The 26,482-nt window shown below is 43.0% G+C and overlaps 1 protein-coding gene across 4 annotated transcripts; it reads left to right on the top strand.

Annotated features, from left to right (window-relative positions):
• The first annotated feature begins 243 nt into the window (after positions 1-243).
• Positions 244-25,688, top strand: ep300a (E1A binding protein p300 a). 4 transcript variants are annotated; one of them, XM_058620355.1, is made up of 31 exons: positions 244-778; positions 3,913-4,604; positions 5,692-5,871; positions 6,084-6,414; positions 7,089-7,208; positions 7,485-7,724; positions 8,016-8,121; positions 9,164-9,289; positions 9,891-10,008; positions 10,343-10,484; positions 11,101-11,175; positions 11,333-11,418; positions 11,560-11,715; positions 12,197-12,685; positions 13,209-13,617; positions 13,746-13,864; positions 14,040-14,103; positions 14,421-14,596; positions 15,502-15,590; positions 16,484-16,594; positions 16,749-16,805; positions 16,912-16,989; positions 17,084-17,151; positions 17,563-17,713; positions 17,872-18,018; positions 18,115-18,228; positions 18,332-18,497; positions 18,616-18,783; positions 19,114-19,275; positions 19,378-19,659; positions 20,126-25,688. In XM_058620355.1, the coding sequence occupies exons 1-31, from the start codon at positions 685-687 to the stop codon at positions 23,327-23,329; spliced, it is 8,520 nt and encodes a 2,839-aa protein (XP_058476338.1). In that variant the 5' UTR covers positions 244-684; the 3' UTR covers positions 23,330-25,688. The 4 variants fall into 4 exon arrangements, with proteins under 4 accessions (XP_058476338.1, XP_058476340.1, XP_058476339.1 ...); XM_058620357.1 differs by having other exon boundaries at positions 16,514-16,594; XM_058620356.1 differs by having other exon boundaries at positions 7,089-7,202.
• The last annotated feature ends 794 nt before the right edge of the window (positions 25,689-26,482 follow it).

Consider the following 26,482-nt stretch of genomic DNA (forward strand, 5'->3'; position numbering starts at 1 on the left):
GATAACTGAATCTTTGAGTTAAGATTTTGCATCCAAAGATCTGTTAAAAAAAGATTTCCCTGAATGGGTGGATGTCCTCATAAATATAACTTTAGTTACTTTTTTCCTATCAGATAGGCATTTTCTCATGTGTCAACTTCATTATTGCAGTAAATATTGTGATTTTTTTTATTTGCATCCCCTCAGTCCATAGAAGCCCCACCATCACCACCATCACTTCGCAGGCGAACAAGCCTCGTCTGCCCGACATTATCTTCCTCCAGACTCCGCTGGAAAAGGAGGCTGAAATGACGGATGCAGCCATGGGAGAGAGACCCGGGGACGGTTTATTTACATCCGAACAGGCGGTGTAAGTTCAGAAGGAAGCCGCTGCGTGTGTATGTGTCTCCCCCCTTTACTTTCACCGACCCTCTCCTCCTCCACCACCTCCTCCTCCGCTGGCAGAAATTTATAAAGAACAAAAAATCCGACGAGGGAGGGAGGGGGGTTGATATTCGCCGAGGCTGAAATCGAGAGGCGAACCCAGGGAAAGAGGAGTCATCCGTACACGGGACTTTCCCCCTCTTAGTCCCCCAAAAGGAGGGGGAAAAGTCGCAATATTGGACAACGAGAAGGAATGAGACTCTAAGGGCGTGAAAACGCCTGCAATTGTGGATACTTTACATATTTTTATTTCGAAAAAATATGGCCGAGAACGTTCTGGACTCTGGCCCGCCTTCAGCCAAGAGGCCTAAACTCTCCTCTCCGGCACTTTCCGCCTCCGCCAGCGATGGAAATGGTGAGTATTATTCAGTTATATACATTCTTTATGGCGTTATTCGTTAAGTTTGGTCTTTTTTCGGCGTCTATGTTTCACTCGTAGGAGGCCAAGAGACGCGGGATTACGACTCTTGTTTTTGTCGTAGCTTGCTAACACGTTAGCGTGTTAGCAGTGTGTGTGTGTGTGTGTCGGACGTGCAAATAGGAGCGAGCTTCCTTCAGCTAGCTCGCATGCTAACAGCCATTTTAGCCGGAGATAGCCCTGTTAGCTAGGTGGGCTAGCCGACTGCGGGTCCCACAACTGACGGTCCCCGTGTCTAATGGCTATGTTAGCCCAACTGGCAATAAGCTCAACGCGGGGCCAAGTTTACGACAAAGTTGTTGCAGCGGTGTCAAAATGACAGTTAGCTACACTTAGCTTTAACAGGTTTATGTCCATTATGTTCTAAAACAGTCCTGTTTTTTGCCCCATCATATCACGGAGCCTTTCCCTGACAATCCTCAACTACCATTATTTATCGTGTTAGCGAAAGCAAAGGTTGTCGATGGTGCTAGCCTTGCTGGAGAGCTAAATTTAGGCCCGCACAGGTCCCACTGATTGTTGAGCTCAGATTGCCATTGTCGTAGTGTGTGTATGTTTCTGTGCAGCAGCTGGAATAGTGGCCCGAGATCAAAACTGTGGAGCATGGACACACACACAGCGCCATGTCCAACCACTGCGTTATTATAACCAGCTAGTAGTCAACTAAGCCAGCAAACGAACGCTGCTGCAAACACGAAATAGTCGCCGATATTTCATCACTTAACCACCAGCTCTGCAATTCTACAGTGAACAGTTGTCCCATAGCTTGTCTAAGACTGTGCATGGGATTTATCAGTATGTCTCTGAGTATATTAGCATCTGTAAATCGCCCAGATGTTGCACAAATGTACGTTTTCTTACCGGCTATGAAGGAGCTGTCAGGACAGCTTGAGCATGCAGCTAATTGTACTCTACTGTATGTTTATAAGTAGTTTCATCCTTAGGTTATCTTTATTTTCTTAGTGACATCTTTTTCTTTTAAAATAATCAAATCAAGGTTAAGACTGAAGTTACAGCATTATAAACAAAACATATTTGCTGTATATATATATTAAGGATTAGGGCTGCAACTAACGATTATGTTCTCTATTGGTCAAGTACTTTTTTGGTCTTTGGTCCCAAACCTCGGAATGATGTTTCGAGGTCCTCAAGCCGAATGTTTTAATGATTTATTTGTTATATGGGGCATAGAAACCATAAATGATTCACATTTAAAATGCTCATTTAAAACACTTGATTAATAATCAGTTAATTAATTGCAGCCCTAATAAGGATCTGTGCATACATGCTCTTTATTGCATGCAAGTTGCTTTGTGACACTGGCATACAGAGGCTTTTTTTAGGGATTTTATTGAACTAAAAGCATGTATGTATGTAGTATTTATTAGGGGGTCATAGTCCAATAACAATAAAAAAACCAATATATTGGAATGCAGCATAATATAAAAGGTAAATCAAATGTACACATCTTTTCATTATATACATGGTACATGTGCACTCATTTAAAGATTTAATGACTCTTAATGACCTGGACTGCACCTATAGAGCAGTGTGTGTGTTTCAGTGGATGGCATGCAGCAGCAGCAGCAGCAGCATCTGAAATAGTGGCCTGGGAGCGAATCTGTGGAGCACAGACAGCACAATGTCCAACAACTGCGTTATTAACCAACTGGGTGTCAAATCAGTCAGTAAATGCTGCTTCAAACACAAAATAATCACGCAGATTTTTATCACTTAACCCACCAGCGCAATCATTTTACAATAGCTGCATCTGATTCTGCCTACTCTGCATCAGATTTATCAATATTTCTCTGTGAGTATCTGTGGAATAGACAATTTAACGATTAAATTACCCAGATATTGCACGTATTAACGTTTTCTTACCTGATTTATACAGTGAGGATTTGATAAAGGGAAAAAAAATGTTTGCGTGAGTATGCAGTTTATTGCTCTCAGTTTTCTTTGCTACACTATTACATATAGTGTTTGGGAGTATTGTTTATTAGACATGCGTGTACATATTTATGTAGACTTTATTATGTACCCAGAGCCTAGTAAAAAATACATAGAAAAACAGCACAATACATCGACAACGATTCCAAAGTGCACTGTACCTATACAGCATGTGCCAATCTAAAGATTTAGTGTATTCTATTTATTTAATAAAAATAAATAATTCTATTGCTTTATTGTTGAAACTAATGTTACACTGTCTTTTCTGCCTCTGTGTCTTGTTAATATTCGGTCTTACCATGCCTCCTATTATTGTTTTCATATTTTCCAATTGTGTGATGTATATATTTATGCTGCTGCACCACTGGAATCAAAACTTTCTGCAATTTCTCCATATTTAAGTTGTATAACCTGTAACCACAAATGGTGGTAATTAGGTTTAATAATTACATATCACTCTTGTCATTTGTCAAAAAAAACATTTTATAAATAGAAATTGACTCAAATGATTGGGTAACATATATACTGGCTGAGTGAGAATTTTGAACTTTAATGTATATTACAATCTGAAATCTGTGGTTTAATGTCTGTCTTGAAGATATATTTCGGTGATTTTTTTCTCTTCCTTGATTGCTTAAGCCATGCACTGTTGAACTTGGTGAATACGGTCTGAAAAACTGAAAAGGCATCTTGGAAATGGTCCATTTGTCCACTCACCTTGCAACATTTGAAATCAAATTTTAGTGGACAGGGATCTGGAGATATATATATTGGTGGGATCCAAAGGTCCAGACCATTACGATCAATTGTTTTGTGTTTGTGGATGCAGCTACACATACATATCCACAATTCTTTCACCTGCATTTTCTGTGCTCAATGACTAATTAATTTCTTGTGGGAGGGAACTGGTCAGAGACCGGTAAACAGCTTTTATCTGAATTTTTAATATGCAACATTCAATTACATTTTTACTCAGTCATGCTGAAAAATTAAGGATAAAAACAGCTTATCGGGGATGTGTCCCTCGTTGTCTCCTCCCCTCCCCTTACCCTCTCCCTGTTTTTCTCCCATCTCATTTTCTTCCACTTGGTAAACTTTGCATTTATTCTCCATTTCAGATTTCGGACCACTGTTTGAGTTGGAGCAGGATCTCCCGGACGAGCTCATCAGCTCCAATGAAACAGGCCTGGTCAATGGCGGGGACCTTAGCCAGTTGCACACCACTCTGGGTGGAGGACCTGCAGGGCTGGGTTCTGGAGGGCCAGGAGGAATGGGTCTTGGACTTGGCCCTGGAGGGGGTCCTGGGGGTGTCGGTGGAGGTCAGGACGCAGTGGCCAAGCACAAACAGCTGTCTGAGCTTTTGCGTTCAGGGGCCCCTGCCTCAAACCAACAAGGGCACCAAGGAGCCATGGGCAGCCCAGGAGGGCCCACTGCCATGGGGCAACACTTGGCAAACATGAAAGCATCCCCTGGTCAGGGACCTCAGCAAATGATGGGTCAGGGGCAGCAGCAGCAGCAGCAGCACCTCTCTCCTCAACAGCAGGCCACCATGATGCAGCAGCAACAGAATGCTGCGGCTGGAATGTTGGGTGGCATGAACAGAGCCATGATGAGCGCACAGCAGAAAGGCAATAATGGACCGCAGCAGCCAGGAATGATGGGGAACCAAGTGATGAACGGCTCCCCGAGGATGGGGTTTGGGAATCAAGGGATGGGTGGAAACGGCAACCTGTTGGCTGAGACGCTACAGCAACAAGGACCTGGAGGACAGAACAGTATGAGAGGCCAGCAGCCTGGAGCAATGAACAAGGTAGTGTGTACAGCAAGGATTTCCTCTTCCTTTTGACATGGTTTAATATTCCATAGGGCTACATCCATTAATTTGCAGTAAATTCACAAGAAAAAGGAGAGATTTAAATTCCACTGTTGCTGTTTTTCAAATACAACTCAGTTTTACTATTCTCATTAGTCATTTGTAGAACTCTCATTATATTCCACTTAATGCTCAAAAACTTCCTTATGCTATACAAAAGCATTACCCTCTAAAGCAGAGTCGTGGTCTAATTCAGACAAGGTTGGCTCATTTTTAGGCAGCATTTTAGCCTTCTTGATTCATTAGCACACACTTTGTGATTGATTAAATGTCAAGACCACGTGACCAAAAAACTTTTTCCCTTTAATTTATTTTGTAGCACACTAGAGTTTGGTTTGCCAAAGTAGCACTTAAGGGGTCTTTGTATTTTTTATCTATATGCTATACATGAATAAGCAATACACAGCCTGCTCATGCTTGTTCTTTAAGTAGAAAAGTCTGCATGTGTGATTTAACGATCCCATGGGACTGACAGCAAAATGTTGTAGTCGCAGGTTGCTGTTGCTCAAATGACGTTGCGGAGACACTGACGTTTGATGTAGGGTGTCTGGTTCAGTCAAAATTCAACTCAAACTTATGAAGGGAAATAGCCAGGCATAATGACAAGGAGTTAACCAGTGGTTTGCTTTCTTTTTTTTTTAAGATCAAACGTTTGCAGGAAGAAAAGGGGAAACATTAATTTCAGTTTACGTCCTCACACTGTAGTGATCACAGTGTTAATGTTAATTCTTGATTTCGTAACATCACCCAGTATTTCTTATTATTGAATCGATCCGATTAACATGCAACTTGAGGTAAAGGAATTGCATTTTTTTCGTTTCTAGTTAAGCATGTCCCTTTTGTAAATAGTTTATGGCATGAGGAAACCTACATGTACAAAATGTTAAATGTTTTAATTAATACCATGGAAATATCAGACACTATTGAGGAATCGGCTACATAACGATTTGTGTTTTTTGATTTGATTTGATGGTATTCTATTTCCTAATCATATGTAGTTTTTCTTTTCATTTTTTCCTGTTAGATGGCGATGATGGGGAACCCAGGAGGCCCCTTTGGTGGCCCTTATGCTGGGCAAGGGAATCAAGGTCTTGGAGGTGCAGGGCTGGGCCCTCAACTTCAGAACAAGGGCCCCATGGCCAACAGCCTGCCCCAGTTCAGTGTGGATAAGAAGAACCAGCCCATGCAAGGAATGGCTTCTATGGTGGGGAGAAATGTGTTTTGTTTCAGTTTTCCTTCACATGAACTAGTCCTCTTTGTTCACCCCTCTTATTTTAAATTCAACCACTCCCTCATCTCTTATTCTCTTTCCTCCTTCATCCGTTCTTCCTCGCCCTTTTTTATTTCCTGTCGGTTGACTTCTCTTTTCACTCATCCGTGTCCCATCTTCTTATTCCCTTCTATTTTAATTAACAGGGCTCCCAGCAGTCACAAGCTGGTGTGGGCGGTCCCTCTGGTGCACCTGTGGGAGGGGCCCCAGGGATGGTACCCAATGCTCAGGCAGGTCTAGTTGGTCCTGGTTCACAGGTTTCTGCAGCGTCTGCTGCAGCTGGCGCACCACCTACGGCTGACCCCGAGAAACGCAAGCTGATCCAGCAGCAACTAGTTCTCCTGCTCCACGCACACAAGTGCCAGCGGCGGGAACAGGCCAACGGTGAAGTCCGGCAGTGCAACCTTCCCCACTGTCGCACCATGAAGAATGTTCTCAACCACATGACACACTGCCAGGCTGGTAAATCTTGTCAGGGTGAGTTAAAGAGATGCTTTATGCTCAATTTGTAGCTCTGATGTGTTGCTGGGTTTGACAACCCAGCTGTGTTTTAAGGGCTACTCCATGCTTCATGTCCACAAAGAGTTGCCTTACATTTCTGCTTGCATGTATACAACTATAGTTCCATTCGTACTGAAATTGTGGTCTGCGTGACTCTAGCATATGTACTCGCACAATGCAACTGGGGGAAAAAAGGTGAGAATAATCGTCACAACTGGTGCATCTTTAAAGTGAGCGTGCATGGTTGTTGGCTTTTTCGTTGTCATTTTCTATTTGTTCCTAGAAGTAAACTAAAATTGCCACATTGTGGTGCTACAACAATGTGATTGCATTTCTACTTTAGTAGTGCTCTTCCTGACATGGTAAAATTAAATGCACTGGTTGGTACCCAGTGCATAGAGCAGGTGCGAATGAGGCATGAGTTGCATCATGTTTTAATTTAATTTATCTGTAGGGTTATATGGTATATTAATAATAACAATACAACAGCAGCCTTATTTTCAGACCAACTTTGTCATTGTTTTTACCCAAGCATCTCTAATTTAATTTAATCTCTAATCAATTGTTGTTGTCTCCTCCTCCCTCTCCTCCCACGATCCACCTCTGTATATCCCAACTACTCTGGTCTTTACTCCCCTTTTCATCCTCAGTTGCTCACTGTGCATCATCAAGGCAAATCATCTCTCATTGGAAGAACTGCACGCGACACGACTGTCCTGTCTGTCTGCCACTGAAGAATGCTGGGGACAAGAGGAACCCGCAGTGTGAGTGTCTGTATCTGACCAAACAATGTTTTACTTGCACATTTCTGCTACTTTTTATGTCCTGATGGCGTCGTCATATTTTGTCATTTTGTGATATATGTTGATACATGGAATACTGTTAATAATTATGTATTTAAAGACAAAGTGTTGGCAGTATCAGTTTCATACATCTATAGTGTAGTGATGATTATTTATGCATAATATCCAGGCATTTTGTTTATATATTGTGTCAAAAGAGATTATTTGTATTATTAATCCTTCTCTATTTTTTTGATCCAACAGCTCTACTTGGTGCTGCCGCTGCAGGTCTAGGCAATTCTCTTAGTGCTGTAACTGGTGGCCAACCAAGTGCACCTAACCTCAACCCGCCAAGTCAGATTGACCCCAGCTCGATAGAGAGAGCCTACGCAGCCCTGGGCCTCACGTACCAGGGCAACCAGATCCAAGCTCAGTCTCCCCAGTCCAACATGCCCAACCAAGGTCTGCAAGGCCAGACCGGCATGAGGTCTATGAATCCAATGGGTGAGTTCCCTTTTCTTAACTCTATGTAGAAAAACGCAAGTGTAAAGTGTAGTATTTCTCTCCAGCTAAGAGCTTAAAATTACTTTTAGCATTCAGAGTTGAAGAATAAGATGCGCCTCATGGCTTTCAGAAGTTGCTGATTGTCCTCCCCCTAGAAGTGCTTATCTGTAGCTTACACTGAACACAAGGCGAAGCTTGGGAGCAGTAAATGATACTGCTCCCAAGCTTCAGGAGCAGCAGAGAAACACAAGGAAGAAAAACTGACCATGTCCCGTCTCTTTATATGTATAGGTGCAAGTCCTATGGGAGTTAATGGAGGAGTGGGAGCTTCACCTCAAAGTCAACAAGCTAGCCTGCTACAGGATACCATGATGCACCTGAATGTGAACAGCCAAGGGTGAGACGGAACACAAAACATGACAATGCATAATTTTCCTAATGGTCTCCAGTTTTTTATAAAATTCTTCATCAGACTAGGGATGTAACGATTACCGGTATGACGATAAACCGCGGTAAAATTCCCGACGGTTATCATACCGTTTCAAATTTTAATTATCGTTAAAACCGTGATTGATTACCGCAACTGATTACCGAAAAACTCACAGTGATACTGCTCATTTCCTGGAGAAGCAGCAGCACCTGAACGGCACTCGCTCAAGTGGGCGCGCATGCGCAGTTTGCACTGTCTGTCCAGCGACAACACGGCTGAAGCCACCTGCGCTCCAGAGATTACCCCCCGTAAGATCAGAAATCTGGGCATATTTTGTATTTTTAAAGGATGTTGAGAGTAAAATAATTGAAGACAATCAATCCTTGTGCAGAAAATGCAAAAAAAAAATCTCTGCGAACTTCGCGGCGCGAAGCCACTTCCAATATGATGAGCCATCTCCGTGACCACCACACACAACTTTTCAGCGGGTAAATCAACAAAAACGGGATTTCGGAATAGTGGGAAACGTCATGGTTTGTCTCGCGAAAGCGAGTAGTGTGCAGACGACAGGTACCGTAGCAGACCAAAATGTGTTTGTTTCTGTGTTTTTTTATTTTATTTTTATGCTGTGTACGACCGCTGCTACTTAATTATTATCCGACACAGAGTGAGGACCTGTGTGTGTGTGTGTGTGTCAGTCAGTCAGATGATAATTATTATTATTAATAATAATAATAATAATAATAATGATAATAATAATAATCATATAATATAAAATATCTTTTTTTAAATAAAACTTGGTTAAAAGATTTCAGTGTGTGTGTGTTCAGTACTTTTGGAACATTTTGAACACATCTAACAATACCGTGATAATATTGATAACCGTGATAATTTTGGTCACGATAACCGTGATATGAAATTTTCATATCGTTACATCTCTACATCAGACTAAGACGTTTCTCTCTTCAAGAAATTAACTATTAAAACTCCACCCTTCCATCCCTTCTAGTCTGATGAATGATGCCGGTGGGGTCGGCTCCTTGCCCACGGCGGCTCCACTCTCTGCCACAGGCATGAGGAAAAGCTGGCATGAAGACATTACGCAGGACCTACGAAACCACTTGGTACACAAACTGTGAGTACTAAAGAAGAGCTCTCAAATATAATCACTTTCTTTCTGGCATATTGTCGACAGAAGTTATCCTTCTACAATACACAGCCCTAAGTTGCTTTCAGACATGCAATAAACTCCAGACATTCTCTGGAGATGATGCGAAAAGTGTGAGTGTCCTACCTCCTGTGTGTACGACTGATACACCAGCACCTCGTCTGGACACTCCAGAGGTTCTCCTGCTGATTTGTCTTAACTTGGACAATCTCACTCTTTGTTTATCATGTCAGAATGTCAAACTCCCGAGAGTGTCTGGGCTCATTTCTCCACACATATATCTAAAAATTGCTGGAGTGTGCTTAAAATGTTAGCAAGCCTTTTGAAAACACATTGACCCTACCGATGACAGCACTGTCATCTGACAGAATGATAAGAAGTGATGAATGAAAATGACCATGATTTAGCACTAGGGCCATGAACGCTCCTATCCCATGTTTACATCCTGTATAAGCACAGAAAACCCCTTATGCTTTATACACACAAACGTGGTGTTAAGCAAGTTTAATTCTATTAATATTTTGCCTCCCTCTCTCCTTTCCTTTTTCCTTTTTTTTCTCCCATCTAGTGTTCAGGCCATTTTTCCTACTCCAGATCCTGCCGCCCTCAAGGATCGACGAATGGAGAACTTGGTGGCCTACGCCAGAAAAGTTGAGGGAGACATGTACGAGTCAGCCAACAGTAGAGTAAGTCACTCTTTTTTTATTTGTAACTTTGTCTTAGCTCAGTGTGTTGCTCATAAAGGGGAAAACACATCATTTGGTTATTCTAACCAGCTGTCAAAAGTTAAAAGTTTCACTGCTCATGTGGCATCACGGGATGTGGCTGCAAACTGAGCTCATGAGTTTAACTGATGAGTTGTCAAGTCAAGTTTACTGCAGCTTGTAAAACATAGGTTTGTCTCAACAAAGGACTTGGGTTCAAACTCAAAGTTTAACTGACCTGTTTTATCCATAAATTTAGATTACTTTAAAAAAACATCTTGGCCATGTTTTAACCCCTCTTCCCTCTTTTTGACAGGCTGAGTACTATCACCTCTTAGCAGAGAAGATCTATAAGATCCAGAAGGAGCTGGAGGAGAAGAGGAGGACACGGCTCCAGAAGCAGGGATTGGGCATCGGGCCTGCAAGCATGGGTCAGCCCTCCACTGGACTGCCTCCAAGTGAGTGGACATGCAGCACATGTAGAGCTGTGAGATGACAGGAAGCACACACTCCTTTTGAACGATAATTTAACAGAAATTATTGCAGCAAATTGCTTCTTAATTTGTGAATTATTAGTGGCCAAATTTTACAAAAAAAAACACTACTCAGCCTGAACTGTGATCTTGATATTCACTCTGGGAAAGTATCTAGTCGGGCTGCAACTAACGATTTTTTTTCCATAGTCGATTATCCATTAAAGTCTGATCCATAAAATGTCAGCAAATGTTGAAAAGTGTTGATTGGAGATGTTCTCAAATGTCTTGATTTGTTCACAAACAAGACATTTAATGATTTATTTGTTATATGGTGCAAAAATATCCAGAAAGTAATCACATTTAATAAGCTGAAAAAGTAATAAGCAATTAGTCAAAAACTAATTTGATTATCTGTTTGAGTCTTAAATAACATCTAACGTGTCCAAAGGTCAATGACCTTACCTGACCAAAAAGCACAAAACATTCCAGAGTTTATCCAAACCTTCTCCACCAAGTGCTTGGCTTGTGTTGTTCCACCTCTCTTTCTATCCACAGATAATAACCTGAATTTCTTAATTTCCTGTCTCTGTTTTTATAGACGGTCCCCTCCCTGACCCATCTATGGTGCGGCCGACTGGACCAAATCAGATGGTCAACAGGATGCAAAGCCCAGGTACGTCAAAGAAATTGTTTAGAGAAATAAACTCTAGTCATATGATTTATTGTACAATATACATATATGTGTACAATAACCCAAACAAAAACAAATTATATTTTCCAAATTAAATGTTTTGTGTTGTATCATGACAACAAGTTTTGCGTTTTTCCAGGTATGAATCAATTCAATCAGATGGGGATACAATCTATGGGCCAGAGGTCCACGCCTCCACTCCCGATGGGATCATCTGGCAACCAGGTCAGTACAACACCAAGTATCATTTAGTCTTATGTGCGGCTGTTTTTTTTTCTTTGCAAACTAACACAACAAAATGCTGCTTGTATTATTCAGAAAAGTTAACTTTTTGAGAACCTCATCAGTGCCATTTTAAATCTGTAGATGGGAATGGTTGGATCCAGGATGGGACAGCCCAATGTCAACCAGATGCAGAACCAGTATCTGTCCCAGGGACAGTTTCCAGGCTCTGGAGGACCAGGAGTTGGTCCAGCTCAGCCTGCTATTTCTCAGCCCGGTGCACAGACTGGAATGGCACAGGTAAGATGGCCTTACCTGAGGTTTAAAGATTAAATGAAGTTTAGAAAAAAAAATACTATATTATTATTATTATTATTATTATTTTAATTATTATTATTTAACTGTATCGATTTCAACATTATTAAAAAAAAATGTAATTAACTGCAGAATTCCTTTAAAAGTCACACTGAATCAAATCATATTACGCGAGTCCACCAGTTTTTTTCATGCCTTGCTAAATCCAATAGTATCTTTTTTTAAATGTATTTTTATGTTATACACGGTCTAATTTCTTCAGTACAGTTGCTGCATATCTTAACACTCTTGGATGTAATAAAATTAAGTTGTGCCTTTTGATCAGTGGTCATTTTTTGATGTAGTGCAAATTATTGATTTTTTTGTACAGACGTATGCTTAAATGCTCCTTGAGCCTTAACTTGTTATTAATTTTTCCTGCATTTCTCTCCCATGTTTTTGTGCCCTCATCCATATCCATCCACAGACTCAGATGGGCACCCCTCCTTCTCTTCCTGTTGCTAGTCCACTGGGGCAGCCAGGTTCCGCTGGTGGTCCCAGTGGCATCCCCTCTGTGGGATCAATGGGTCCCCAGAGCGTGGGTGGTGGAGGACCCAACTCGGTTGGTGGAGCACCTCCTTCCTCGATGACTCCATCTCACACAAACCAACAACCCAACTCCATCCCTCACCTGGCAGCCATGCGTGGCAGCTCCCCCTCCCCGGCTCACAGCCGATCACCCACACCTCACCAAACACCCCCCAGGTTAGCTGGATCCCAGACCCCACAGCCACACACGCCTAATGCGCCACAGCTGGCTCCACCTCCCCAGCAAAACCAGCTCGGCCAAGGCCCGGGCTCCAACAAGTCCCTCCAGCAGCAGCATATAGGGCAGGCTGGGTCGACCACTCCGTCTCACCCTGGACTGGCCTCGAGTTCAACGCCGCAGCACAGTGCTCAGCTGCCACGCACTCCGGTTAGTGGGATTTATCTTATAGACTTTTAAGATCATAATATTACACATTTAATTGATCCGTAGTAGTTTCCTAACCTTTTCATCCAGTTTTTTCCTACTTGGTGTGAGTTGAACAATTTGGGGGAAAATATATAATGGGAATTGTGCTGATGGTAATGCCATTGCTATTTGATTTGCACTTTAATTTTTATTTCAAACTGATTTAAAACATGATGCAGCAGAACTTGAAATACCTTAAAAATACTGACTGCGCTGTATTCTAATGCAAGGGTGAGAATTAGACATAATATATCAAAATAGACCAATTTCCAAAAGCTGTATATATGTTCAAAAATGTAACAATAAGCATAAATGCAAGTGTAAACTCTGAGTCAGATTTGCTATATATATAACTTATATACCAAATTCCAGCCTTTGTGTTTTGTTTTCTTGAGCCCTACTACTCAGAACCATAAGCTCTTAGAATTAATTTTATAAAATGTTTTTGTCATATGCATCACCATTACATGTCACTCTTCCCCAGTTGTCACAAAAAGGTTCATTCCCCGCGGACAGTCAGGCCCTGACTCCGGCGTCTGTCAGCAGCCTGGACACTTCCTCGCAGCAGCCGCAGTCGAACGCCTCAGCCACCAACCTGGACTCCAAAATGGAGGTGAAGCAGCAGGACGAGGAGGACGAGAGTGATGCCGGCAGCTGCTCCAAAGGAGGGAAGCTCAGCAACCTCAAAATGGAGGAAAAGCCCATTAAATTAGAGGTGAAGAAGGAGGAGTGTTCTGGAGAGGGAGGTAAAGGTGTTCCCATGGATACATCAACAACGATGCCGACGTCCGGCATAAAAACGGAGGACAGGAAACCGGAGGTGAAGAAGGAGGTAAAAGAGGAGGAGGAGGAGACGTCAGAGGCAGCAACACAGGCCCCAGTGAAAAAGAAGAGTAAGGAGGACTTCAATTGTCGTAAAAAGCCAAGGGTTTATTTAAGTAGTTTAGAAGTGATTGGAAAATTGCAGCTTTCTGATTCCACTTTGGTCCTAATCTCCTCTCTGATCTTCCTTTCCACTCAGTCTTCAAGCCAGAGGAGCTTCGTCAGGCCCTGATGCCGACCCTGGAATCTCTCTACAGACAAGATCCAGAGTCCCTTCCTTTCAGAATGCCTGTTGACCCACAACTGCTGTGCATACCTGTATGTAATCCCCACTGATATCTTTTTATTACCCTGCCATGTGCATTATATTCCTCATGAGAACTTGAAAATTAACTATTGGGTCTGATGTTGCATCTGGTTTTGCTTTACTTGTGTCTATTTTTAACTCGCCAAACTCTGACATGGGCTTTAATGGCTTATTGTGGTCTTGCAGGACTACTTTGACATTGTGAAGAACCCCATGGACTTATCAACTATCAAACGAAAGCTGGACACTGGTAAGTACTTGCTGCTAAATATCAGCTTATGGTTTTTTGTCTTTCCTGGGAAAAGCAGTGGACCATAAGTAACTTTCTGAACTTTTCTCTTCAAGATAAATCAAATGTGTATAGATGAGTTGAAGTGGATTTATGTACAAGTAAGATCTGAAAGCACAACATCACCTTTATTTAGATGATGACCTGGTTGTAAACGCAGACTACTTAACTGCTCATGTTATTCATCCCGGTCTAAAGCAGCTCATACACTCCAACACTCATTATTAGTTTGGAAACTCCGCTTACGCCATCATGCAATGCTTTGTGTTTGGTTGTAGGTCAGTACCAGGATCCTTGGCAGTACGTGGAAGACATCTGGCTGATGTTCAACAACGCATGGCTGTACAACCGCAAAACATCCAGAGTCTACAAGTACTGCTCAAAGCTGGCTGAGGTGTTCGAGCAGGAGATCGACCCCGTCATGCAGAGCCTTGGCTACTGTTGTGGTAGGAAGGTAAGACAAAGTGTTGTATAAAAGTATGGGAAGTGGAAATAGATGTTTTTAATGGACAATCAAAGAAAACATGTTGAATGACATGATGTTCACAAATCCAGCATCTTTTTGGTATTGGGCTCTGTGACTCAAAGGGAGAGCGCAATCTTCTTATGAGATACAGCGTATAATGATCTGTGTAATCACACCAAGCTTTGATGCGTACATTGAAAATGCGTCACACATGCCTGCGTTAAGGCGCCGTGTATGAATGGTTGGAGTCTACTTCAAATGTAGGAGAAATTATCTCCCCTCATTCACATTTGAAAATGAAGGCAGTGAAGTGCTTTCATAGCTAAATTTGGCCTTGGGCATACCACCGCCATATCGCATTTCAGCTCTCATTAGACTCTGCTATTTTTGGTTTTGCAGACAAATAACAGAAGTGATTGGCTCTTATTATGGGAGGCTGGCTTAAAGCTTGACTTCTGACAATGAGACAAAACAAAGAAGGGCTTGATCGGGGCTGTAATTACAAAACTTAATTAGCTCAGTTCAGATCTTCAAGGAGAGATTTTACAGCTGCGTGAATGTGGGTTTGTTTCACACAGCAGGACCTGCCATTTTCTTATTAGTTAACTATTAAGTTATTAATAACCATTAAGTGTATACATTTGTCTTGTAGTATTGCTTTATTTGGGAAATAATGGTGTAGTACATTTTGTCACAAACTGAAGTTCACAAATGACATCATGTTGTTGGTGTTTCCCTGTTTGTTTAACAAACCAACACTGGGGGGGGGGGCTCACTAATGCCTTTCTCTCATTCAGTGCGTGTTGGATTAGTCAGTTGTCACTGAACTTGCCGTTGATGGTCCTGGTGATAACTTCATCTTCATTTCCATTTTCTTTGTTTCTGTCCATCAGTTGGAGTTTTCCCCTCAGACATTGTGCTGCTATGGAAAGCAGCTCTGCACTATTCCCCGAGATGCTGCTTACTTCAGCTACCAGAACAGGTACGGAAGGAGGAAGAAGCCCATGTTAGAAAGGGTGGAGGGACATTTAAAAAGATTTAAAAAGTTCAAAATGGCAAGAGATTTTTGGTTGAGGTTCAAATACTTAAACAGGTGGCATATAAGATATGTAGAATTAAATGAGGTGGTAGATATCAACATTTTTTATGGGTGTGCATTTTATATTTAATTTATTTCCCCAAATGCTTCCCTTCATTTTCCATGTTTTTGTATTTCATGTGCCATTTTAAGTCTGCCCACTCTTCACATTCTTTAAGTTGTCAGTTTGTATAATTTTAACACATTGTTAACACAAAACAGGCAGTTATGAAAAACCTACACACGCACGCAAAGCAGTTCACAGTTTAAGTTAAAAAGTTCACCTTACACTGGAACATGAAAGGACAGACTTTAAAATGAAACACTTGAATGCACCACTGAGCTGTCTTCTTTGTTCATGTGTGTTCAGTGTCTTTATTATGTCCTGTGCTACTGCTTGCCTTCTCAACATTTAGCACCTGTCGATTCCCCTCCTGCTCTGTTTGCTGTGATGTTGGTTGTTGTTGCTCATCCTGTCATGTCCAAATTGCTAATCTTTGCTTCCTCGACTCTCTGCTGTGTTGTCCTGGATGTTCGTCTCGTCTTGTTCCCTGGTCTCTATGACTTGTCTGTCCTCCCCTTGTCAACATTGGCTTGCTTTTTGCCTTGACCAAACCATGCACCTCCAAACCCATCCCCCATCCTCTCACTCCTAAAACAAATCATGACTGGCTGTTGCGATGACGACTTCCTGCTGTCCTGCGCTCCTCCTTCCTGCTTGCTCCACTTGTGGCACCCTGCCTTGCCCATGACGATGCGCTGTCTGTGATTGACTGTGCTGTGGGGAAACGGTGTAGTTCACCAAAATTTGGGCTTGTTGCTAACAGGTACCACTTCTGCGAGAAGTGCTTCAACGAGATACAGGGAGAGACAGTTTCCCTGGGCGATGACCCCTCCCAGCCACAGGCGTAAGTTGTCCTCATTTGACAAGGAAGTTCATTTCACATTAAAATCAAAACAAGAAATGTAAAGCTAGTATTAATTTTGACTGTCTTATGATTTCATAAGCAAGTGAAGATTTAATGCTTTATTTTTCATTTGTTGATTGACTCTCACTTTCAGATCAATTAACAAGGATCAGTTTGAGAAGAAGAAGAATGACACACTGGACCCTGAACTGTAAGTTATCGGCCTGCTAATGTCATCTGTGCATTAAAAATAAAAGAGAACCACACTACATTGTTCAAGTAATAAAATGTCATTTTTTTGTCTTTCTTTATTTCAGGCTTGTTGAATGTTTAGACTGTGGGCGAAGGATGCACCAGATCTGTGTCCTGCACAATGATACAATCTGGCCGGCTGGGTGAGTAGATTTTCATGATTTTTGTTTTAAATCTTTTTTTTTTTTTATGTAATTCCATTGACTCAAACTACTTTTCTGCTTGTTGTACCTCAAGCTTTGTGTGTGATGGCTGCTTAAAGAAGACAAATAAGACACGGAAAGAGAACAAGTATTCTGCCAAAAGTAAGTCCATTCCTTGTAATCATAAATAACTGGTGTATTTCTGTATGGTTTTGTGTACTTTTATGTCATATTTGACCTTGTTTTCTTTAACATTTGTTACTATATGGATAAAAGTATTTTGGCCACACCTGCTAAGTATTGAATTCAGGTGTTTCAATAGGCCATAGGCCCCTTATCTCCACTGAAAGGCAATCTTAACTTAATACCAAGACATGGACCTCATAAATGCTCTACACAGTCAATGGGCACAAATTCCCATAGAAACACTCCATATTAAAGCACTTGATATGTATAGTTTCTAAATCATGACAATCCTTGTTGTAATGGTCTGGTATCCAAGTACATTTGTCCACATGGTGTATATTTCCTGTACTATATTAAAAATGTTTTGCCTGATTTCCTCTTACCCAGGGTTGCCCCACACAAAGTTGGGAGTTTACCTGGAGACGAGGGTGAATGACTTCCTGAAGCGTCAGAGCCACCCGGAGTCTGGAGAAGTCACCATTCGTGTCGTCCATGTCTCAGATAAAGTTGTGGAGGTGAAACCAGGCATGAAGTCGAGGTAAAGAATTTTATTTATGTTACATAAGCCTATTTATTTTTCTGTACAGAAACTGGAGAAATCGAATGATTTGATTAACTTCTTTACTGGCTAGTATACAAATGCTGCTTGCCTATTTTCCAGTCAGTAAATTTACATTTTGTTTTTTTTACCTTCAGATTTGTGGACAGCGGAGAAATGTCAGAGTCCTTCCCATACAGGACAAAAGCCCTTTTTGCATTTGAGGACATTGATGGAGCAGAGGTGTGCTTCTTTGGGATGCATGTTCAAGAGTACGGATCTGACTGTCCTCAGCCAAACCAGCGGTAAGGATCGATTGTTTTTCACATAAACTTTGTAGTTTCAACAGTTCTGATATATTTTTTTAATATGTTTAATTATGTATTCTTTTACCCACTCAGGCGGGTATACATATCCTACCTGGACAGCGTACACTTCTTCCGACCCCGTGGACTACGAACAGCAGTTTACCATGAAATCCTCATCGGGTACTTGGAATATGTCAAGAGACTTGGGTGAGTACTTCCACTCAAACTAAATTTTAAAGTTGATCTCGAGTCACACTTCACAGAGCTTAGTTTTGCTAGTCTATAAATGTTCTGTTCTATCTCCCCTCAGCTACACCACTGGCCACATCTGGGCCTGCCCACCTAGTGAAGGGGACGACTACATCTTCCACTGTCACCCTATAGATCAGAAGATCCCAAAGCCCAAACGTCTTCAGGAATGGTACAAGAAAATGTTAGACAAAGCTGTGGCAGAGCGGATAGTGCACGACTACAAGGTAAAGAGAGAGACAGCATTTGAAGTTACACTTCCTACTCCTCAAGGGCTTTTGAGAAAGGATTTTGCACTGTACCCACACGAAACACTAATTTTGTTTTCATTACACCCTTTCAAAGGACGTCTTCAAGCAGGCAACAGAGGATCGTTTGACCAGTGCCAAGGAGCTGCCTTACTTTGAGGGTGACTTTTGGCCCAATGTGTTGGAGGAGAGCATCAAAGAGCTGGAGCAAGAGGAGGAGGAGAGGAAGAGAGAGGAGAACAGCACTTCCAATGAGAGTATTGATGTAAGTACAGTACCCACATGTCAAGCTTCACCTCACCCAGCACCACGTGCATGGCACATTGCCTTGCGTATCCTCTTTCAATTGGCATTTCAAGCGGCTCATTAATTGATATCGGTCACATTTCTACTGCACTGCACTGCACACACTGGTGCCCATTGGACGATTAACAGACCGACATTCCTTCAAAAGTGATCAGAGGACTCTTGCCTTTGATAGGCAACAGTTTGGGCACTTGTCACAGACATCACTGATGCCTGTCAAATGACCTAAACAGACAGATTTCCTTGAATTAATAGAGATAATAATCGCTGATTGTCTTTGTTTGTGCAGGACACAAAGAGTGACAGTAAAAATGCAAAGAAGAAGAACAACAAGAAGACGAGTAAGAACAAGGGCAGCTTGAGCAGAGGCAATAAGAAGAAGCCAGGGATGCCCAGCGTCTCCAACGACCTTTCACAGAAACTCTATGCCACTATGGAGAAACACAAAGAGGTACAGAGAATAATCTTTTATTAAGCAGTAAAATGAGATGGTTCCAGAGAGTTGACAAAGTTGAATTGTTTGTGAATCTGTTCTTTCTTATTCCTGTCCTAGGTGTTCTTTGTGATCCGACTGATCGCAGGCCCCATGGCTAATGCCTTGCCGCCTATCTCCGACCCTGATCCCCTGATGGCGTGTGACCTCATGGATGGCCGCGATGCTTTCCTGACAATTGCCCGGGACAAACACCTTGAGTTCAGCTCACTGCGGAGGTCCATGTGGAGCTCCATGTGCATGTTGGTGGAGTTGCATAACCAAAGCCAGGACCGATTTGTTTACACTTGTAATGAGTGCAAGCACCATGTGGAGACTCGTTTCCACTGTACTGTCTGTGAGGTGAGTTGGCGAGGGTGTGTTTTCTCCATTGTGGTGTCAGGTTATTTTGTAATTCACCGCCAGTACAAAAAGTCACACATCATTTTTTTTATTGTAATTCATCTAGCTTAAGTTACAAGCATTTGCAAGGGCATTGTTTTGGATAAGCGATGTCTGCTGCCATTTGAGGACATTTATTTAAATCCATGGTTGCATTCATTTTTCACCAAGTTGGTCTTCTCCAGCACATCCCAAAGATTCTCACTGGGGGTTAACGTGTAGACTCTGTAGTGGACAATCCACATACAAAAATGATCCTTGAACCATTCTGTCCAAATTTTAACCTGACGAATCCTGGCATTGTTTTAGGAATATGTGTGAAAAAACTGATCATTCAGTTTATTTTAGTAGTCAGCTGATGTCATTTTTCTGGTCAGATAAAAGTGCTAAAGCTAGTCCTTACTATGCTCCATTTCATCCCCCACAGGATTATGACCTCTGCATCACATGTTACAACACTAAGGGCCACGTGCACAAGATGGAGAAGTTAGGCCTTGGTTTGGATGATGAGAGCAACAACCAAGCCTCTGCTACTACCCAGAGCCCTGGAGACTCTCGTCGCCTCAGCATCCAGCGCTGCATCCAGTCCCTCGTCCATGCATGCCAGTGTCGAAACGCAAACTGCTCTCTGCCGTCCTGCCAGAAGATGAAACGGGTTGTTCAGCACACAAAGGGCTGCAAAAGGAAAACCAACGGTGGCTGCCCCATCTGCAAACAGCTTATCGCGCTTTGTTGTTACCACGCTAAGCACTGTCAGGAGAACAAGTGCCCAGTACCGTTCTGCCTGAACATCAAGCACAAGCTCCGTCAGCAGCAGCTGCAGCACAGGCTCCAGCAAGCCCAGATGCTGAGGAGGAGGATGGCCAGCATGCAAAGAGTGGGTCAGCCTGTTCCTGGAGGAGCTCCTGGTGGCAATGGTCTACCTTCTCCAGGAGCCAACAACGGAGCAACTGGTCCTGGTACCCCTACATCTGTGGGCACGCAGCCTTCTACCCCACAGACACCCACACAGGGGAATATGCCTGCACATTCACAGCAGAAGGGTGTTGGGATGGGGGGAATGGGAGTGCCAGGTCAGCAACAGCAGGTTCAACAACAAAGTAGTGCCATGCCACCGCAACACCATCTCCATCAGTTTCAGTCAGTGGGTGGAGGAGGTGGAGGGGGGATGATGAATTCTCCTCAGCAGCAGATGGTGTCTCAGCTCCAGCAGCAACCTCCCAATGTCCAGCAGCCGCAGCACCCTGGTGGTCTTCCTCCATACAACCCACGACCACCTGGAGCATCTCCTCTCCACCAGTCCTTGGGTAAACCTGGACTGGGTCCAGCCACCCCACCCCAGCAACAACCCAACCAAGGCCAGGGGACCATCCCTGTATCAGGACAACAGCAAGGCCCCCCTCTGGCTGCTGTGGAGACGGCCCTAAAAATTCAGCGCCTAGCAGAGACCCAGAGACAGATGGCCCAGGCCCAAGCACAGATCCGTAACTTGGGACAGGGTGGCATGATTCCCCAACATCCACACCACCAGAACACTCAGGCCCAGATGGGCATGCCCCACATTGGGGCCCAGGGCATGCCCCCACAGGCTCAGGGAGTTGTTGGCAGGACTATGTTAGACCCACAGCAGCAGGGAATGCTAGCAGGGATGCAGCAAGGTGGCCCTCAGTCACAGTTGCCACCTCAGGTTCAGCAGCAGCTCCAGCAGGTTCAGTCTGGTGGTGGACAGCTACAGCCAACAAACCAGCAATGGGGAGCCGGGGGACCAGCCATGAACCCCCAACAACGACCAAGTATGATGGCCCACATGGCTGCTCAGCAGCAGCAGCCAGGAGCTCCTCAGCAACCGCAGCAGCTGATGAATCAGCAGCAACCTCAAGCAGGAAACCGCGGGATAATGCAGGTAATGGGTGTTTCAGGAGGAGTAGCTGCGACACCTGCTGCATTAGCAAGTGCAGCTGCGTCAGGAAACCTGCCCCAGGCAGCACTTCAAGAACTCCTGCGAACGCTGCGCTCCCCAAGCTCACCGATTCAACAGCAGCAAGTCCTCAACATCCTACGTTCTAACCCTACTCTCATGGCTGCTTTTATCAGGCAAAGAGCAGCCAGATATCAAAATGCTCAGGGTGGACCTGGGGGGCCACCTCAGGGGCCCCCTGGAGGTGTGAGGTTTCCAGGTGCTGCAGGAGGGCTGCCTGGTGTGGGAGGCCCTGGAGCTAACCAACTTACTAGCATGGAAGGACAGCAGCAAGTTAATGTGAACCAGGCAGGTCAGCCAGGGATGAACATGGTTCAGGGCGGAGCAGGTGGCGGAAACATGCCCACTATGGCTCAGCTTCAGCAGTTACAACAGCAACAACAGCAACAACAACAACAGCAGCAGCAGCAACAGCAGCAACAACAACAACAACAACAACAACAACAGCAACAACAACAGCAGCAGCAGCGGCCAATGATGCCTGGGAATCTACAGCAACAGCAAATGGCAGCTTTGCAGCAGCAACAACAACAGCAACAACAACAACAACAACAGGGAGCAATGCAAGCAGGGCAACAAGGCATGCCATCACAGTTTCGAGAATTATTGATGATGAGAAGACACCTACAACAGCAGCAACAACAACAACAACAACAGCAGCAGCAGCAGCAGCAGCAGCAGATGGGAAACCACGGGCAGTTCCAGCAGCAGCAAGGCCAGCAAGGCTTCATGCAGCCTGGTCAGGGGCAGCCGGGGATGCCGCCCTCTTCACAACCCCAGCCAGGTGCAACAGGTGTAGTGGGCCCCCAGCAGCAGCAAGGGGGACAACAGGGTGGACCAGGACAGCCTGGTCAGCAAGGCTACCCTAACTCCATGTCAGTGGCTGCAGCGCTACAGCAAAGGCTCCAGATGCAGAAGCAGCAGCAGCAGCAGCAACAACAACAGCAGAATCAAATGCTTCAAGGGCAAGATGGAGGTCCCGGAGGAGCAGGAGGACCTCAACTTCAGCCTGGACCAGTTGGACCAGTGCAGGGACAACAGCAGGGTGGTGCTGGACCCCCACTGCCTCAGACATCTCAAGGCATGCTTCACCAGAACATTCACCAGAGGTTGCTGCAGCAGCAGCAGCAGCACCTCGGTGGAGGCTCTCCAGCCCAGCACAGCAGTCCTATGAGTCCGCAGCAGCAGATGGCTCAGTCCCCCCACCATCTCCAAGGACAGGGAGGACTTGGTCCTGCAGGGTCGCTCAGTAGTCAGGTCAGGTCCCCGCAGCCGTCACCAAGACCGCAGTCACAGCCGCCGCACTCCAGCCCGTCCCCGCGCATGCAGCCCTCAGCTCAGCCCCAGCCCTCGCCTCATCGCATTTCTCCACAGACTCAGACCGGTTCGCCCCACCCGGGCCACTTAGGCCAACATCACCCGAGCATGGCGCCACCCCAGCCTCCGCAACCTCAGCAGCCGGGCGGTTCCGTAGATCCCAGTCAGTTCAGCTCAGACCAGAATTCCATCATGTCCCAGTTGAGTGGGATGACGGGGATGCACAGTGGTCAGGCAGGGCCGTCGGACATGTTGGGTGGGAATAACGCCAACAGTGGCAACAATAACCAGGACCTGGGAACGAACATTAACCACAACAGTTTAGACCTGATGTAGCCTCGGCTCCACATCGCTGCCCCCCATGTACTGACAAACTGCCACGACAGGAGAGCAGCGCGGGACTGCGACTTTGAGGTTTTAGAAGTTTTTATTTTCTATTTAAATATTTTTGTGATGTACAAATAAGAACTGAAACTTCCTTCCTATGGGAGATGCAACATAAATCCTAGAAGTCAATAAAAAGAATAAATTAAAACAATGGTAAGTTATTGCTGTTAATATATATATATATATATATATAAATATCTATATATTTTTGCCAATTGTGTACAAAATGGTGGAAGGGCAGTGTTTCAGGTTGAAGATATTTCTTCCTTAAGTCTATGACTCAATATTTTTGGGGACTGAGAATTTTGCCTTTTTATGAATATTTTTAAGATTTTAAATGTGGCTAAAAATTTAAAGTTAAATGACACGTACCTTTGTTTCCACCACCACCCCACCCCCTACTTTTAAATACCCAGTCATGATTGTATCTATTTTGCAGAGATTTTATTTTTTTCCCCTCAGTGGATCACAAAACAAGCACCGACATATCTTCCATTACAGTCTTTCATAGTCATGGACATTTTTCCACGAGTCGGATGCAGATGAGTTTATCGAACGGGTGGATGGGTGCGGGGGTTAAATGCAGTTAAATTTTTGACATTGTTATTGTTGTTGTTTTGTTTTTTTTAATTTCCATCAGGGTCTTTTAGGTTTGAATGAAACCATAACAGTGTTTTTTGGAGGGCAGGTGACACTGACCTTGAGTTTGGTCAAACAGATGAAGATCCTTTTCACTCGTGTGCCGCGTCTCCACCCCACCATCTTGAGTTTTCCTATGAATGTGCACATCTTCCTCACCCTGAACCCTAAAAAAAAACAAAATGGAGGGATGAACTGTTAACGCCTAATATTTAAGCTGGAGGCGCTTTTTATGTCTGGTTTTTTTTTTTTTTTTTTTTTTTTTAAATCTGGCCAATGTTTCACAGGTTGTGCGTGTACATATATTATAAAAGCTTGTTTTGGTTGTTTTTTTTTTAAGAACTGTGATACAAAGAAAAAGGTTGTTGATGTGTTTTTTGGGCTGAAGTCGTTTAAAAAACTCCTGCCTGGTTCCTCATCCTTTGATGATTTCCTCTTTCACTTCTCTTTCCTCCTTTGTTCCCTGAACCTCATAACTGCCTCTCAGCCACAAATCAATGTCAGTACTGTACAAAGTTAAAGAAAATGGTGGACTTAGATACTGTTTTTGTAATGAAAAGTTAAAAAGTGTAAACGACAAAAAACAAACACAAAGAAATTGTACATATTTAAAATGTTATGAGCAGAAAGTTCCTGCTGCTTTGTTCCCTTTTTCTTGTTCGATTGGATATTTGCTGTATCTGTAAAAATATGATAAAGAAAATGATAAAAAAAAAATCTACAAAAGTACTCCTGAGCTACTGTACAGTATTGAGATTTTTTCTAAAAGGGTACAGTGTGGGGGTGTCGTAGGTCACAAGCACCAATGCGCCTTTTTCTGTGTATTTTTCAACAAGGGAGGGTGTCGGTCACACGCCTGGACAAAGACCTGCACCAGGGTCTGGTGTCGATCAGAAGTGTTGATCGGAATCCGTTTAAATTTGGTTGTTTAGCTTTTTACGGAGAGGACTGAAGACACAATATTCACACGCTCACTATTTTTCTCAGAAAGGTTGGGCTTTGCTGGGTTTTGGGGGGAGGGGGAACGCGTCAGAACCAGGTGGCAATATATCTTGAGACTTATTTTATAAAGAAAAAAAGAAAAAAAAACACAAGGAAAAACTGTCTTTTATATATAGATATATTATTTAATTTTATTTTTTTGGAAATAAAACTTGAAGCTACAGGAATTATTAGATATAAACATGTTTTGTTTTGTATTAAAAAAAAAAAAAAAGATGTTAATGGTGATGCAAAATGACACTGCGGACAGTCTCGGTCGCTCAGTTTGCCCCCGGGGGAGCTGCGGAGTTTAACTATACCATCCTTTTTTGAAGAAACCTTTCATGTACATGACTATAGTTGTAAAAAAAAACAAAACAAAAAAAAACATACTGAATCACTGTACAGACTGATGGCAACTGAACAAATGGTTTTGTTTTTATCATTTCTTCTCCTCTAAAGAGACTGGAAATACGACTATTTAAATATTTGTTTAGTATTCAAATGAAATCTTTGACCACTTTTCTTTTTTTTGTTCCTCTTGTTAACAATTTTTTGGTGCTTGCTGAGAGAAAGCAAAAATAACTGTTGCTCCATTTTCAATAGTTTCTTTTTTTAAGTTATTTTGGTGGTCTGATTGTTTTTTTGTTTTTTTGCCAATAAATTAATTGTACAATAAAGTATGTTTGTACCATTGGAAAAATTACACAATCGTTGGCTCGTTTTTGCGTTCACAGACGATGTTAAGACGAATAATTCATATTTTTTAACATAATTAATGGCTATCGGGAGAGAAAGCCTATCATGTGGCAGCAATAACAAATAGAGTTCTGAAGATTAACTGCTCTTAATTTTTAAAGGTGACATTTGAGTACAACAGAGCAACAAGCAGATTTTTTGTATTTAAATGAATGTAAACAGTAAAAAAAAAAGGCCTAAATCCTAACTCTATAACCCATGATGAAAAAGAAATGTCCAATATTACTCACAATCTACAAAAGTCCTTGATTATGGAGGCTCAGAATCATACTGGACCATTTTTGGTTTGTTTATATTGTGTTTTCCAAGCTAAAACCTGGTATAACACTTAAAATGCTGTGATTTTCCACTAAAAGTGACCATGTTGAACATTTGTTTTTAAATAATGATGGTTTGGTCACGTGCAGGAGTAGGAGGAAAAGTGGAAGACCACAGAGAAGGTTCATGGATGTTGTGAAGGGGGACATACTGTCAATAAAGAAGAGGACACAAGGGCGAGGTATAAGATGGAGCAAGATGATCCACCGTGGTGACCCATAAAGAGAGAAGACAAAAGGAGGAAGATTTCTTTAATAAAAGGGTTAGGGTCACAACTCTACTCACCCTGTTGATCTCGGAAATCCTGAAACACAAACCTTGTCAGATACTTTTCACACAGACCAAGTCAGACAGAGAGGATGTTAAACATGAGCAACATTTATTTTTTCCCTATGAACATAGAAA

The sequence above is a fragment of the Solea solea genome, chromosome 21 (genome assembly GCF_958295425.1).
Source record: "Solea solea chromosome 21, fSolSol10.1, whole genome shotgun sequence".
NCBI lineage: Eukaryota > Metazoa > Chordata > Actinopteri > Pleuronectiformes > Soleidae > Solea > Solea solea.

Excerpts from the sequence above, each read along its gene's own strand:
- ep300a (XM_058620355.1), top strand. The coding sequence starts at position 685 with ATGGCCGAGAACGTTCTGGACTCTGGCCCGCCTTCAGCCAAGAGGCCT. Across the intron at positions 7,209-7,484 it reads GAGGAACCCGCAGTGTGAGT|CTCTACTTGGTGCTGCCGCT; the intron begins GTCTGTATCTGA and ends TTGATCCAACAG. Across the intron at positions 17,714-17,871 it reads AAACCAGGCATGAAGTCGAG|ATTTGTGGACAGCGGAGAAA; the intron begins GTAAAGAATTTT and ends TTTTACCTTCAG.